At 45.5% G+C, this 15,166-nt stretch overlaps 1 protein-coding gene across 1 annotated transcript; it reads left to right on the top strand.

Annotated features, from left to right (window-relative positions):
* The first annotated feature begins 721 nt into the window (after nucleotides 1–721).
* On the top strand, nucleotides 722–1,448 carry LOC147618887 (PHD finger-like domain-containing protein 5A). Its single transcript, XM_086774497.1, has one exon. It carries the CDS (start codon nucleotides 765–767, stop codon nucleotides 1,095–1,097), a length of 333 nt encoding a protein of 110 aa, XP_086630623.1. The 5' UTR covers nucleotides 722–764; the 3' UTR covers nucleotides 1,098–1,448.
* The last annotated feature ends 13,718 nt before the right edge of the window (nucleotides 1,449–15,166 follow it).

Genomic DNA, 15,166 nt, shown 5'->3' with positions numbered 1-15,166 from the left:
GCTTCTTAGCCTCATTGATGGCCCCCTATTTAATTCATTCCAAGGGACGAGAGAGAAATATGTCAAGACCCCCTATTTTGGAGATGGATGTAGCACCCTTTGGGTGCAATGTTTCAGTTAGGAACTTTTTTTTCTTAGGTTTAGAGAAACCTTAATAGAAAAGGTTCTCCTACAAAATATCTAATGAATTACTACAGCTAACCTAATGAATTCCAATTTCTACAAACATGTGGCCTACATTCTTGTAGCATGGTCGCCTAACTACCATTGGCATGGTCACCTTACGAAATTTATATATCCAACCACAAAATAAGGTTTTGCCATGGTCACCTTAGGAAATTAATATATCGAACAGGGAAAATGGTTTTGGGTGTATATATATTCGTTACTGTATATACATATTAGACTCTATATATATTGCACTTTATTAAATATATCTAATAATAGCTTAATGGAGGATTAGTACATACATGCATTCTATGATATAATCTATTACATATTATAACAAGCATATTAATGGAGGATTAGTACATACATGCATTCTATGATATAATCTATTACATATAATAATAGCTTAATGGAGGATTAGTACATACATGCATTCTATGATATAATCTATTACATATTATAACAAGCATATAATAAAATGATGTCCCTTTTTTTGGGATCAATAATAATTATTTAGAATTTCATAATATATACTGTAGTAATAATAATACTCGCAAACACTGCCGCAGTAAGCAAGGGTCGTCGTCTCCAGAGCCATGGCTAAGCATCATCCTGACCTGATCATGTGCCGCAAGCAGCCAGGCATCGCCATCGGGCGCCTGTGCGAGAAGTGCGACGGCAAGTGCGTCATCTGCGACTCCTACGTCCGCCCCTGCACTCTGGTCCGCGTCTGCGACGAGTGCAACTACGGCTCCTTCCAGGGCCGCTGCGTCATCTGCGGTGGCGCCGGCATCTCCGACGCCTACTACTGCAAAGAATGCACTCAGCAAGAGAAAGACAGAGATGGCTGCCCCAAGATTGTCAACCTCGGCAGCGCCAAAACCGACCTCTTCTACGAGCGCAAGAAGTATGGCTTCAAAAAGAGATAGGTCAGAGAGTGCATTCTTTTTTCCTTTCTTTTCTTTTCTTTTTCTTTGGGGGGTGGGGGCGGGGGTATATTACAAATCTAACAGGATTATGCTCTCTTAATTGATCGTGTATGCTACGCTTGTCTCCACTCTTACATAATGTGTGAGTATGGGTGGTGGTTCATCATGGTACATGCTGTGGAGGGCACTATGGTATACATGCTTTGGAGGCATATCTTGGGCATCTTGGTATACATGATTTCATGATGTATGGAGGCCGCCTCTATTTTTAGGTCCAGCTTACATGATGTACACTGATGCTTTTTTTTGGCCAAAAATATTTACAAAGCTTATATGATGAAGCTTCTTGAATTGATGGTGTTTATTGTGCATTTTTCGAAACGAATACCACCATTATTTGATGTTGGTTATTACAAAGCTTACATGATCCTGCTGCACTCACATGATGTGTGGGTGTATGTGGTCCATCTTGCCTCCCATGGGCCATCATGGTATACATGTGGAGGGAACTGTGGTATACATGCTTTGGAGGCATATGTGGTGCATCTTGCGCCTCCCCTATTTTTAGGTCCAGCTTACATGATGTATATTGTTCCTTTTATTTTTGATATGATGCATCATGGGTAATTTAAGTGGATCAAAAAGGCAGGTTTTGTAAGCCATTGATGTTCCTGAATGGTTACAGAATTCACATGGACATATGCTGTGTGCTTTATGGAAAGATTATGGAGCTCACACAGTTTAGTATGTTATGGGAAGATTATGAAGTTTACTAGATTATGTGTTGCTTAATGGTTCTGAAGCTTACTTGATGGGTTTGTGTAGTACGGGCAGTCATCATGGTATATACTTTGACGGTAGGCTAAAACTTCAGCTAAAACATGAATTGCATAGCTTTTGTCGAGGGTTAATGTTTTAGAAAGACTAGAAGGCGTGCCTTCTGAATGTCTTTTGTGTCCTTTGTAATGGGAAAAGTACAGGGAAGATAGAATCTTTTCAGAATGGGGCAACTAGCAGAGAAGTGATTGGAGGGTGTCTAATGAGGGTCTGCGTGTGCTTGTGGTGTTTTTTGGCTCTTTCATTATACAAAGGCAATTTATTTGGTTGTTGCAACAACTGGCAGAGAAGTGATTGGAGGGTGTCTATTGAAGGTGTGTGTGTGTGCATGGTAGCTTTTTGGCTCTTGCCTAGATGAAAGAAAGTGGCAACCTAGATTTAGCCTAATTAGCTTTATTAGCCTTGGATTAGTCTAGATTATGGAGATTAGCCTAGGATTAGAGAGATAAGAGAGCATAAGACTTGTATATTCTTAATTATCAAAAAGGTGTCAAAATATGGTGTATGTGATCTATATACAAGACCTCCCTTTTCACACTACCATAAGTGTGGTCCATGGGCATGGTCAATTGGTCTTGAGCCCATTATTCATATGAAACCATTCCACGTGGTTACAAACCATCCCCACCCAAAAGGTTTCGTCCTCGAAACCGTTAATATGTACAATTACAATTCCCATGGATGGAGTATATGTCAATGGACTCATGTAAATCTTGAAGCTTATGCTTACACCATGTATGGGATATCAAAGTCACATGTATATGGCTGTAAACTGCTCAATAAGTCCTCAAAACAAGCCATAACTTCTTTCCCATAATGGCATAAGGGCCTTGAGTAGCTTCCAAACAATATGCATCCAATTTCCAAGGGTATAGGCCTGTTCACAGTGAATTTACAGTAATTTCCAGCAAGTTAATTCATGACCCTTGTTGAACTTCCAAAATGTATCCAACAATCTTTCAAATTCTTCCAATGTAGATCACATGCCTTTTATAGTCCCAAGGCTCATGTGCCTTAATGCTACATGTAAATGATCTTAAGCGCATGTGCATGTGCATCCTAAGAACACTTTGTTACACCAGAGCTATTAGAGAGGCTATTTATTTGTTTAAAACAAGGAAATTGCTGCTTGGCTCATTTAATATCGATTTGGCTTAATTCATGAATAAAAAGATAGAGTGAGCTAGGAGTTTTGTTGAGAGCAAGAAAATGAGGACCGTTGATCTACACAAAGTGAAGACTTCCATGCGAGGAGAATTGCTACAAGGCTCCATGGAACATTGTTGAGGGCAAGAATGTCGAAACGCACAATAGAAAATGAGACAATTGCTGTGAGAAACAAAACAAGTGTAGAGAGATAGAAGCTGTATAAACTCTGCTATATACACGAAGATCCGATACAAAAAGAGTGTGGGGAGCAAGGGTGGTATTTATACCACCCTACAGAGCTGGTCGACCAACCCAAAAACAGCGGACTGGGTGCAAATCATGTCCACGATTGGAAATAGCCAGTCGGCCAGCACCCATAGTAGTCGGCCAACAGAAGACATCAAGTCGGCCAGGACAGAAGAAGTCGGCCAGCACAAGACAGTCCCCACGACCCAAAAACATGGAGAAAAAACATGGTGGAGAGAACTCTTGGGTGGGCACATCCACAACAGAGGCCTTCATTGAGTACTATGGTACAAACAAGAGATGACTACTAACACCCCCTCTTAGCTCTTGGATGTGGAACCAACCCCAGTGAGTTGGAGTGCCGCTGGAGCATCGCCTGAGGTAGAGACTTCGTGAAGAGGTCTGCTGCATTGTCCTCCGTCGAACAAAACTCTAGCAAGAAGTCATCAGCAAAAAACTTCTCACGAACAAAGTGACTTTGGATGACCGTGGGTTCCACTAGTGGAAACCCAATCTCGCCAAGTAACCTCCGTAGCCACACAACCTCACAAGCAGTACCACAAGTAACCCGGTACTCTGCCTTGACAAGGCAATAGTGGGTTGCCTCTTGTTGCTCCAAGAAATAGCTCCTGAGCCAAGGGTATATCCGTAGCCTGATGTAGATGTCCTCGTGTCTGAATCTTCTCCCCAATCTGAGTCACTCCAACCTTGGAGTCTGACTCCATTCGTCGTTCCCCCTCTAGTGTCATAGAAGAGTCCAAGATCCTTCGTACCCTGCAGATACCGCAAGATCCGCAATCCTGTATCCCACTGAGTCTTCAAAGGTGTCTGCATGAATGAGCTCAACAGTTCCACTGGAAAACTCAAGTCTAATCTGGTGTTCAACAACCAAATCAATGAACCAACAAGCTTCCGATACAAGGAGGCATCAACCTGCTCACAAGGATCATTAACTGTTACTTGTCAGAATACGCAACGGAGATGTTGACCAGATGTGGGAACACGAACAAAATGCAGTGCAGAAAATCACAGCACAAGAGAGAGAGAGATAGAGGCGTGTAACTCTGCTCTATATACACAAGAAGATCCCGAGAATGATACAAAATGGAATGGGGGCCATGGGGCCATTTTATATGGCCCCAAATACCCAGTCGGCCTGTGTTAAAGGCAGCCGACTGGCCTTGAACCTCCACGACCAGCAAATACACTCAGTTGGCCAGCTGTCCTGAGTCGGCCTGAACAGATATGAGATTGGGTTCTTGAAGGTACAGTCGGCCAGCACAAAGGTCCTCCTGCCAACACAGGGAAGCCACCCAAGCCATAGAAAAAATAGGAAAAAATGGGGGAAAAATACGGAGAGTGGGGAAAAATGAGAAAACACCTCATAAGGGCGGGCACACCCACAACAAAGGCCCTGGTGTATAAAAATAGATAGGAGATGACTTCTAACACCCCCTCTCAGCTCCTGGCCCTGTAACTAACCACAGGGAGCTGGGGTGCCGCCTGAGCAAATCCTGAGATAGCGACTTCGTGAAGAGGTCCATCGTACTGTCCTCCGTCGAACAGAACTCTAGCAAGATGTCATCAGCAACGATCTGTTCACGAACAAAGTGCCTCTGGATGACCATGGGTTCCTCGAGTGGAAGCCCAAGCCTGCAATGCAACCTCTGCATCCTCACCACCTCACAAGCAGCATCACAAGCAGCCCGGTACTCTGCCTCTGTCCTCGACAAGGCAAAAGATGACTGCCTCTTACTGCCACGTAAAACTGCTCCCGGGCCTGAAGTAGATCTCTTCGTGTTCGGATCTCCTCCCCAAATTGAGTCACTCCAATCGTGGAGTCGGGACTCCATCAATCAATCCCCCTCCTGTGTACAAGAGTTCATGATCCTTTGCATGCTGCAGAAACCACAGGAAACGCAATCCCGCCTCCCAAAGAGTCATCTGCAACCATGAGCTCAACTGTCTCATCACGAAGCTCCCGTCCAAACTGGTGTCCATCAACCAGATCAATGAACCATTCTGCTTCTGAGTCAAAAAGGCATCACACTTCTCACAAGGATCAACACCTGTTACGGTGCAAAACCAAGTCCCGGAAACCTGATGAAGACCACGTAAGGCCTTCTAAAACCTGTCAACCATCCCCTCTGAATCCGGAACCACAAAGCCTGGGGTATGCACCTCCTTCTGCAAGTAATCAACTGCCACCTGCCTGGCTGTCCGAAAGGTCCCCGTGGAAAGAACATCCTCATCTATAGGAGGTTCTTTGTCCCGAATACTACGAGACATCAGAGCATAAGTGACCTGTTCAGTTTCCTCTGACTGATGAACACAAGAACTACCAACATCAGTATTGGAGAGTTCCTGCCAACTGCTGCCATCCACTGGCAAGCTATCCACCATCTGGTCTCGAAAAGCCTGTACCTGCAGCGTATCCACACTTAAGTGGCCATTACCAGACTGCCACTCATCACAAACCTGAGGACCTGGGAGAGAGAGTGCTGAAAGCTTGTAAACTCCATTCTCCTCTCCGCCTTCCCAAACCACCTGGCTTGTTGCTTTGTCCCGGAGAGCAACAAAATGCTCATCAAACTCCACTCGTATGCCAGTCTTGCAAACCTGATGCACTGACAACAGATGAAAACCAAGTGATGGAACATACAACACCTGGGAGGAATGCTTCCCCCCTCTGCCATCGGGAACTATCTCCAACCTGTCCTCACTGTGAACTAGGATAGTGGATGTATCCCCAGTAAGAATGTGACCAGAATACCTGCAGAGATTCTATAAATCTGAACGGGAAGGAGTCATGTGCCTGGGTATCGGTCGCGGAGAATCCTCCAATCTCCTCCCTGCCTAAAGAAAATGAAACATCGGTGTCCATCACCTCCAGGTGCACAAAAGCCGGAGTTTTCATGATTGCTGCTGAGGAATCTTCACCCTTCTCGGTCTTCCGCTTGGGACACTGCCTCCAATAGTGGCCTTTCTCGCCACAATCATTACAGGTCCTCTCTGCCTTTAGTTTCTCGCGGTCAGTAACGGACTTCTTCTCAGAAGACTTCTCCGACGAAGCCTTCCCTTTGCCCGTGTTACGGCCTTTCGACCGTTGGCCAATTAAGGCCTCCGAACCTCCACCCTGCGGGGGGTTCATGAATTGTTCCTCCTGGTCCAAGACCATGGGCACAAGCTTTGCTGAGCCTGCCATTGGTAATCAAAGACGAGTAAAATGCTAGTACTGAGAGGGCAAGTGTGACAGGAACGTTATGGCCATGTCCTCTGACGATATCTCCTTCCCAGCCTGAAGAACTTCCTGCTGAAGAGCCTGCAGCTTGTTAATATGCTCCCGCATCGTCGACGACTTTGTAGGGCTCATAACCCGCATCTGTACTTCCAAGGAAATCCTCTTCATGGGCGATACCCTGTTGTAAAGAGAGGCCAAATGCTGCCATATACCTCTGGCTAGCGTCATATGCTTTACATGATTGATTACCTGCGGTGTGCAATTGAGAAAGATAAACGAAGAGACCCTGGCGTTGACACGATCCCACATCTGTGTCTGAGCCTCCCGGTCCTTTCGGATCGACGGTAACTCCCCTTCCTCTACTTCCGGCCGTGGAACCCCAACAACGACGAAATCAGCGAGGTCGTAAGACTCCAGAACAGATTCCATCATAACCTTCCATATGCCGTAGTTGCTCCCGTCCAACTGACAGTCCACCGGGAACGTGGGGAGTGTCGGGATCTTCACATGCCTCTCGGCCATCTCAAACAGATCTGCCATTGCGGGGATGTACACTGAAAATGGTGGGTGCGTGGGAACAAAGAAGAACTAACACCTGCAAGTGGTTGTCCAGCAAATCAGCCCGCCGTCCTCTTGCTTCTCCTCTTCCCGAACAGTCCCGTACGGTCCACCAATCAGCAACACAACAGTCCCCCTCTTGCTCACACAAATCCCAAGAACTATCTAGAGCCTAGGCTCTGATACCATGTCAGAATATGCAGTGGAGATGTTAGCCAGATCTGGGAACACGAGCAAAACGCAGTGCAGAAAATCACAGCACGAGAGAGAGATAGAGGCGCGTAACTCTGCTCTATATACACAAGAAGATCCCGAGAATGATACAAAATGGAATGGGGGCCATGGGGCCATTTTATATGGCCCCAAATACCCAGTCGGTCTGTGCTAAAGGTAGCCGACTGGCCCTGAATCTCCACGACCAGCAAATACACTCAGTCGGCCAGCTGTCCTGAGTCGGCTTGAACAGATATGAGGTCGGGTTCTTGAAGGTACAGTCGGGCAGCACAAAGGCCCTCCTGCCAACACAAGGAAGCCACCCAAGCCATAGAAAAAATAGGGAAAAATGGGGGAAAAATACGGAGAGTGGGGAAAAATGAGAAAACACCTCATAAGGGCGGGCACACCCACAACAAAGGCCCTGGTGTATAAAAATAGACAGGAGATGACTTCCAACATAACTTTGGTATTCCAAGTCCTGGGTGCCTGCTGAAGACCATACGAGGCCTTCCGTAACCTGTAAACCAGCCGCTTTGATCCCTGAACCTCAAAGCCTGGAGGTTGCCCAACATACATCTCCTCTTGCAAGTCACCATCTGCCACTTGCATGGCTTTCCTTCAACTCTCCTAGGAAAGTGCTTCCTCAATTGCAATAGGCTCTTTGTCCCAAATGATACGAGACATTAAAGCATAGTTCACTTGTAAAGGCACCTCTGACTAACACAAGAACTAGAATGTCCCTGCATGCTGCCAACATTTGGTAAGCTATCCACCATTTGGTGCTGGAAAGCCTGCGGCAGCGTATCCACATTCAAGTGGTCATGACGAAACCACCACAAATTACCTAACGGAGAACGTGTAAGAGAGAGTGTTGAGAGTTTGTAGATCCCATTCTCCACTCCACCTTCCCATACAACTTGGCTTGTTTCTTTGTCCCAGAGAGCAACAAAATACTCATCAAACTCCACCCGTACACCAATCTTGCAAACCTCATGCACTGACAACAGATGAAAGCCAAGGGATGGGACATAAAGAACCTGGGAGGAATACTTCCCCCCTCTGCCATCGGGAACGATCTCTAACCTGCCCTCACTATGAATAGGGATAGTGGACTTGTTACCAATAAGGATGTGACCTGCGTGTCTTCGAAGATACTGTAATAACTCTTGGGAAAGAGTCATGTGCTTGGAAGCACCATTGAGAACCTCCTGCTGAAGAGCTTGGAGCTTGTTGATGCACTCCCGAGTCTTGCATCGTCGAAGACTTTGCCGGATACTCGATGTGCACTTCCAAGGAAATCCGCTTAATGGGTGATACCTTGTTATACAGAGAAGAAGCCAAGTGGTGCCAAATCCCTATGGCTAGTGTAATGTGTTTGATATGATTAATCAGTTGGGGTGTGCAATTAAGGAAGATGAAAGAACGCACACGGGCATTGACACGATCCTATAACTGTGCCTGAGCCTCCTAGTAGAGGGTAAAAGCTCCCCGTCCTCCAACTCTAGGCGTGAAACACCAACCACAATGAAATCAGCCAAGTCATAAGACTCCAAGACAGGCTCCATCATTACCTTCCAGATGCTATAGTTGGTCCTATCCAGTTGTCGATCCACCGGGAATTTGGGAGAGTGGGGATCTTCACGTGCTTCTGAGCCATCTCAAGGGTTTACAAGGTCTTGTGAAGGGAGGGTGTGCAGGAAAAAAATGAAGAAGAGGCTACAAACACTATGCAAGGTGGCTGTCCAACAGTGATGGCCGCCTTCTACCCGATCTCCAAGTCCTGAGAAGCCCAAGAATTCTCCAATCAGCTGCGTACTCATCAGGGGCCCTTACATACTTATGCTCGTCGCCCTTTGGGCTCAGGTGCCCAGCAAACAGACCAGGATTGAGAGGCCGGGAGGCCAACTTTCTCAGGGTACAGGGGCTCTTGGGGTGGATAGAGTAGAACACTATCCTATTAGAAGTCGCCTAACAAAAGAGGCACAACAACAATTGCCTCTTGTGTTTTGAAAGAGCACACAAGTCATTCCACAGCAAACGGCGTGCACGAGCATTATTTGGAGCATACACCCCTAACAACCATAAAGGTGTATCATCCCAAACAATCTGTATCACTAGAAATCTTCCATGAACATCTTGAATCAAGAGAAGGCTGAAACTGCGAACGAACAACAAACACACACCTGACTGCGAAGCAGGATGTCCGCTGTAGAAAACATGAAACCCCTTATATACATAGGCTTTGCCAGTGTTCAGCTGCACACAAAACATCCCAACCATGACAAAAAGTTGTACGCCAAAGCCTGAACTGCTTTTGGCGCGAAGAAATACCCTTTACATTCCATTGTACAATTTTCATAAGCCTTCCCAGAAAAGGAATCAACAAGGCCGTGTACTAGGCCCAGGACAATCTGCCAAATAACGAACCTTTTGAAGCATTGCATTTTTAGACATGGTATTTGTGATCTCAGACTGCCCTTGGAGTTCCCGAGCACGTGCCGAAGGGTAATGACCATCCCATATGGCGAGATGACTCCAGGGAGCAAGCCACGTCGCCTCATTCTGTAATGGATGGCCCGGAGAGAATGGCGTGGGAAGCTTTTGCAGCAAGGTCGCTAAAACAAGACATGTGGTCTTGGTTGCATCCAGATGAAAGGGGCTACACTATATCTCACAACAGTTTCGGGGCACTTATGCTAGATTGGATAGGATGTATATTTTACATCAAGATCTCTTTTTGCCAGAGGTTCTTACTATGATGGTTGATCATCAACAGGTTTTCTCGGATCATTGGCCGCTTGTGTCTATCATCCTATGGATGCATATAAAGGCTTGTTGGGACGCTTGCCTTTGCGCTTAAATCACACTTTTTTGGAGCATGAAGTTTTTGATGTTTATATGTGTCAGTTGATACGACATTTCTCCACAAGAGTGTCCATGGCTGATTATTATGCTTGGCCAGTGTTCCTTACCAACACTCGAAAATAAGCGCGGCATTATGGTCTTGCTAATGCCTCTATACAAAAACAGCATGTGGCTCTTCTTGAGTCGCTTTTAAAGGGCTTGCAGGCGTTCATGTTTACTGACTCTTTGGATGCTGAAGTTGTGGATGCCATAGAATGGCTGAAAAAGGAGCTATCTAGGGTGCAGGAAGCACAATATGTTCGCTTTAAACTACTTGCACGTCTTAATGCTTTGCGGGATGCTAACTGTCAATCTCATCGCTTCTATGATAAGTTGCATCAAAAACATATGCGTGAGAATATTGTTAGGCTGATGGATGTCCAAGGCAACCTTGTTACTCAACCTTCTGAGGTTATTCAGCATTGCATCAGGTTTTATGAAGATTTGCTTGCCCCTCGAGAGGATGTCTCGCCGGCTGTCCTGGCTGCAAGGGAGTCATTGTTTGCTGAAGTATGATATCAAGTTGACCCTGATGTGGCGGTTCAGCTTGATGCTCCTGTTACTCAAGGGGAAGTGGAAGCTGTTCTCTCTAAACTTCCCATGGGAAAGAGCCCTGATGGGATGGTTTGACAAATGAGTTTTTCCGAAAATATGCTGATCAGCTTGCAGAGCCTTTGACGCTTATTTGTCAAAGGGTTTGGGATGAGGGATATATGCCTGCCGATTGGAAGTTGGGCATACTTCGTTTGTTGCCCAAAGTCCCTTCGCCTACTTCTTTGGCTCAATGGCGCCCGATCTCACCTATGGGTATTATGTATAAAATCTTTACAAAGATTTTTGCCAATCGCTTGCAGAAGGTGCTTCCTACTCTTATTCATCCATATCAATATGGATTTGTGCATGGCAGGAATATTTTGCATAATATTCTTAATGTTCAAATTGGAGTGGATTATGCCAAGGCCAAGAAGCAAGAGATTGTGATGGTGCAGCTGGATCTTGAAAAAGCTTTTGATCATGTCAGCTGGTCTTTCCTTTCTCAATTAATGATATCCATGGGCTTTGGTCCCAAAATGGCTAATTTGGTGCATTTACTTGGCTCTGGCTCTATCACGCGGATTATGCTCAATGGAGGACTTTCAGATGGTATTTCTCTCACCCGTTCTCTCCGGCAGGGCTGTCCTCTTAGCTCTCTTTTCTTTGCCATTGCCACTCATCCTATGTTATCTCACCTAGATGCTATGGCATCGCATGGTGAAGTGGTTGGTTTGCATCTCCCTCATGGCAAGCAATTGGTTGCTCAAGCCCTCGCGGATGACACTTTAATGTTTCTCAGGGCCGAAAAAAGCCAATATAGATCGATCAATGGAAGCTTGGAATAATTTTGCATTGGCTTCTGGGCTGAAAATAAATTCAACAAAATCAGCCCTCATTGTATGCACGGAATTTAATCTTGAGGCATTAGGGTGGCAAGGCCGTGTGGTGCATACAGGAGACATTGTTTGTCATCTTGGGTATCCGGTGGGTGTGGATGTGGACCCCCAAGCGCTTCTTGCTTGGATTTCTGCTCGGATCTCGGATAAATTTGTGTATTGGAAAGCTCAAGGGTGGCCTATGCACGTGAGGGTTAAGGTAGCTCAGGTTATTATGCTTAGCATGATTTCCTATTTTTTGCCTTTGCTACCTTGGACGCACAAATCTCTTCTCCGTTTGGTTGCTCCCATTCGGTTTATGTTGTGGAAGAGGCAAGGAAATATTATGGGTCAAACATGGATAGCTTGGAATCACATTACGACGCCCAAAAGAATGGGTGGGGCTGCTTTACTGGATGTCCGCTTGCATATGGTGGCGCATAGGTGGGCGCTTTTTCAGGATATGTGTTTGCAGGAGCAGCCTTGGGTATTCATGGCTCGTGACTTGATTGAGTTGGAGGGATTGTCACATGGACGGACACGTGTGCGGGACATTGTGAATGCGGCTCATCCTGTCCGTATTCGCTCATCTCACATTTTATCGCATATTCTCCTTTCTTGGCATGAAGTTCTACTATTGGCTCGGTGGGATCCTGGTCATGAAAGACTACTTTTGAACTCTTTGCAGTTCGAAACATTTGTGGAGTTGCGTGTCATTGTTTGGCCAGACAGAGATGCTTCACGCATACGACTCAACCGCATGGTCAGGTTAGGCTTGGTTAGAATCCGAGATGCTGTGATACCTGGTCGTGACAGGCCATATTCGTTTCGTCGTATTTGGCAGCACTATAGGGTTCCTTGGACATTTCAGCCACTATGGGTTGACATCATGCATGCAGTTGAGCCTTTTACTCCATTGCCTCGGCCATCTGCAGATCAGCCTTGGCTTGATTGGGCACCATGTAAATCTGGTGACTTGATATCACTTTCAGCTAACCAGGTCTATCATAAGCTCGTATCAGAGAAAGATTGGGTTTTAGCCAAGGCCAATAAGGTGTGGGGATTGCACAAGTCTAAATCATGGTGGCAGAAAACTCTTATGCGTGGTTGGCAGTCTAAACTCCCTTACCAAGGTAAGGTTTTCATTTGGAGGATGTTGGTGGGAGGGTTACCTACACGGGATCAGCTCAGCCTTCGTAAAATTACATTGGCCTCTTGCTTCTTCTGCACGACAGGCACTGAAACAGTTATGCATCTGTTCATGAGTTGTCCAGTGGCCCGTCAGATTTGGTCTTTTGCCTCTTGCGTTTGGGAGGCAGTAGAGAGGTCTACTGTTTCGGCTCATTAGTGGATATTTGGGATTTGTCCTCAAGTCATTACTTCGGACAGTCACCTTGTGATATTCCATTTCCTCAGATGGACAGGACTTTGGCATATTTTGACTACACGGAATGGGTTCATCTTTGATTCCTTGTCTGGAATACATGGGCACATTCTACGTATCCGCGGTTTGCTGCTTTGGCAGTTTTCTTCTCTTCTCTCAGCTCAGCTCCTGGATGCAGATGTTATTTCGTTATGGTCTACGGCGGCTCGGCTGGCTCATCGTTGATGCTTTTATTTGGGATGCTTATTTGGCTAGGAGGCTTTCTTATTAGTGTACAGGTTTGCATGGTCATGATCCTTTAGAGGATCTTTTGTGGGGGTTTTTTGGGGCCATAGGTTCTGTGTGAGCCATGTGGCTGATGTGCATTTTTTACATATAATATAAAACACCATTTTACGAAAAAAAAAATTATACTAATGTCTTCAAAGACAGTAGTGATGATATCTCCCTCTTGTGAGGGGGGATCTCCGTGTCGAAGGATATCATGGATCTATAGCTGGCGAGAATATCATGGATTTGTAGCTGGTGAGTAGGCGGCTGAGACCCCTGGGGTCAGGGGCATCTGGCTCTCTTTGTGGGGGGGGAGAGAGAGAGAGAGAGAGAGAGAGAGAGAGGGAGGGGCACTTGTAGGTCAGTGTAAGGGATTCTCACAACTGAAATCAAGTTTCTGCGATAGAATCCTCCCAAGATCTCCTAAACACGAGACACAAGTTAGTAGTCCAAAATTCAGGTTTGCAAGTTGAGGCTCACCACCTAGCCATAGATCCGGCCAATAGGATGACCCCCAAGCATAGGGCTAAGGTTCCTGTCCATCGTAGATCCATGCCTTTCAGCCTAGGTGTCACATACCACCAAGGTTTGCCTAGCCAAGGCCCTCGGCAAGCTATCTGCATCAAGGATGGACGGATCCATGAGTGGATCAATCCCGTGGTTTAGGTAGAGACCAATGTTGTCCTCAAGACAAGAACACACATAATGGATCCGCTCATCCCACTTATCTAGTAACCATCAAAGATGCATAAAGGAGTCAATCATGGGATTATTAACTTATAAGTGTTTATAACCTTAGGCCACTAGAATCGGGTGCCTTTTCTCATCTTTTGGGGCCCACTAGAACCCTATGGTTAGAATGAGGTACGCATACTTCCCCTCTTCAAACATTTCCACTTCTGGAGATAGACTTGGGAAGATTGCCTAGCTAGAAGATAGGTTCATATTTTCGTGTCAAAAAGTGGAAATCTAGTGGTTTTGTGTTGCAAAATGAGAAGGAAGAGGTGCCAGTTTGTAACTCCCAAGCTCCCACGCTCGAAATCTTCAAAATCTTCTCACAATTGTGAAGGGAGAGAGCTTGGGATTTTATTTACAGGGAGGAGGATTAAACACCCAAAAACAAAAAAACAAATGCTTTTTCCCTACCCATCCATGCTGTTTGTTATGATGCTACTTAAAGACCTTTTCTTGATTGAGATAACCTTGTATAAATAGTGCAAAGAGAGCTTGATCACAAATGAAGGTGATAACTCACATTTGATCAACTAAAACCTACCCTACCCATACGAGTGAAGATTTTTACTTAAAAATTCTGAGTATCCCAAGCTTTTAGCCTTGAGATAACAATGGGGTAGTTCTGGTTTCATGATCTTAGCTTTGATATGTTAAGGCTTTATGTTACTTGACTCACAAGATGAAGTTGATTTGTCATGCCTATAGGCTCTCTCTCCATACCAAGCTTGTACAACTCACCCACACACTGAGTGGCGTTGCCTTTTGTCAACAAGGCCTCAAAGGTTACAATGAAAATCCAACTTTTCCTCAAAGGAAAAAGTGCATGACACAAGAGCTTCCAAGGTCTTACAAGGTTTTACAAGGTTCACTTTCAACACATGAATAAACTTAAACCTTTCGCTGCTGAGGTCCACTTTCTTGTTTCTTTTGCCAGAAGAGTTGGGCTGCTCACAGCTGTCACAGAATGCACCCGATCCTGCAAGAAGAATGGGCCAAGACACAACATTATTGCTGCTGAGATTCAGCTGACTTTGAGCTCAATGTGGAGCTCCCACACGCCCCACTGTAGACAGAGAAAATACACAGAAAACATGTGCTTTTTACCAGAGATATGAGCTGG

The sequence above is a fragment of the Cibotium barometz genome, chromosome 34 (assembly GCF_041138505.1).
Source record: "Cibotium barometz isolate CiBa-2024 chromosome 34, ASM4113850v1, whole genome shotgun sequence".
In the NCBI taxonomy this organism is placed as follows: Eukaryota; Viridiplantae; Streptophyta; class Polypodiopsida; order Cyatheales; family Cibotiaceae; genus Cibotium; species Cibotium barometz.
Note: the sequence above shows the minus strand (reverse complement) of the source record. Positions and strands in the feature narration are given on the sequence as shown.

Bases quoted from the DNA above. Each gene is read 5' to 3' on its own strand.
- LOC147618887 (XM_086774497.1), top strand. From the start codon at position 765: ATGGCTAAGCATCATCCTGACCTGATCATGTGCCGCAAGCAGCCAGGC.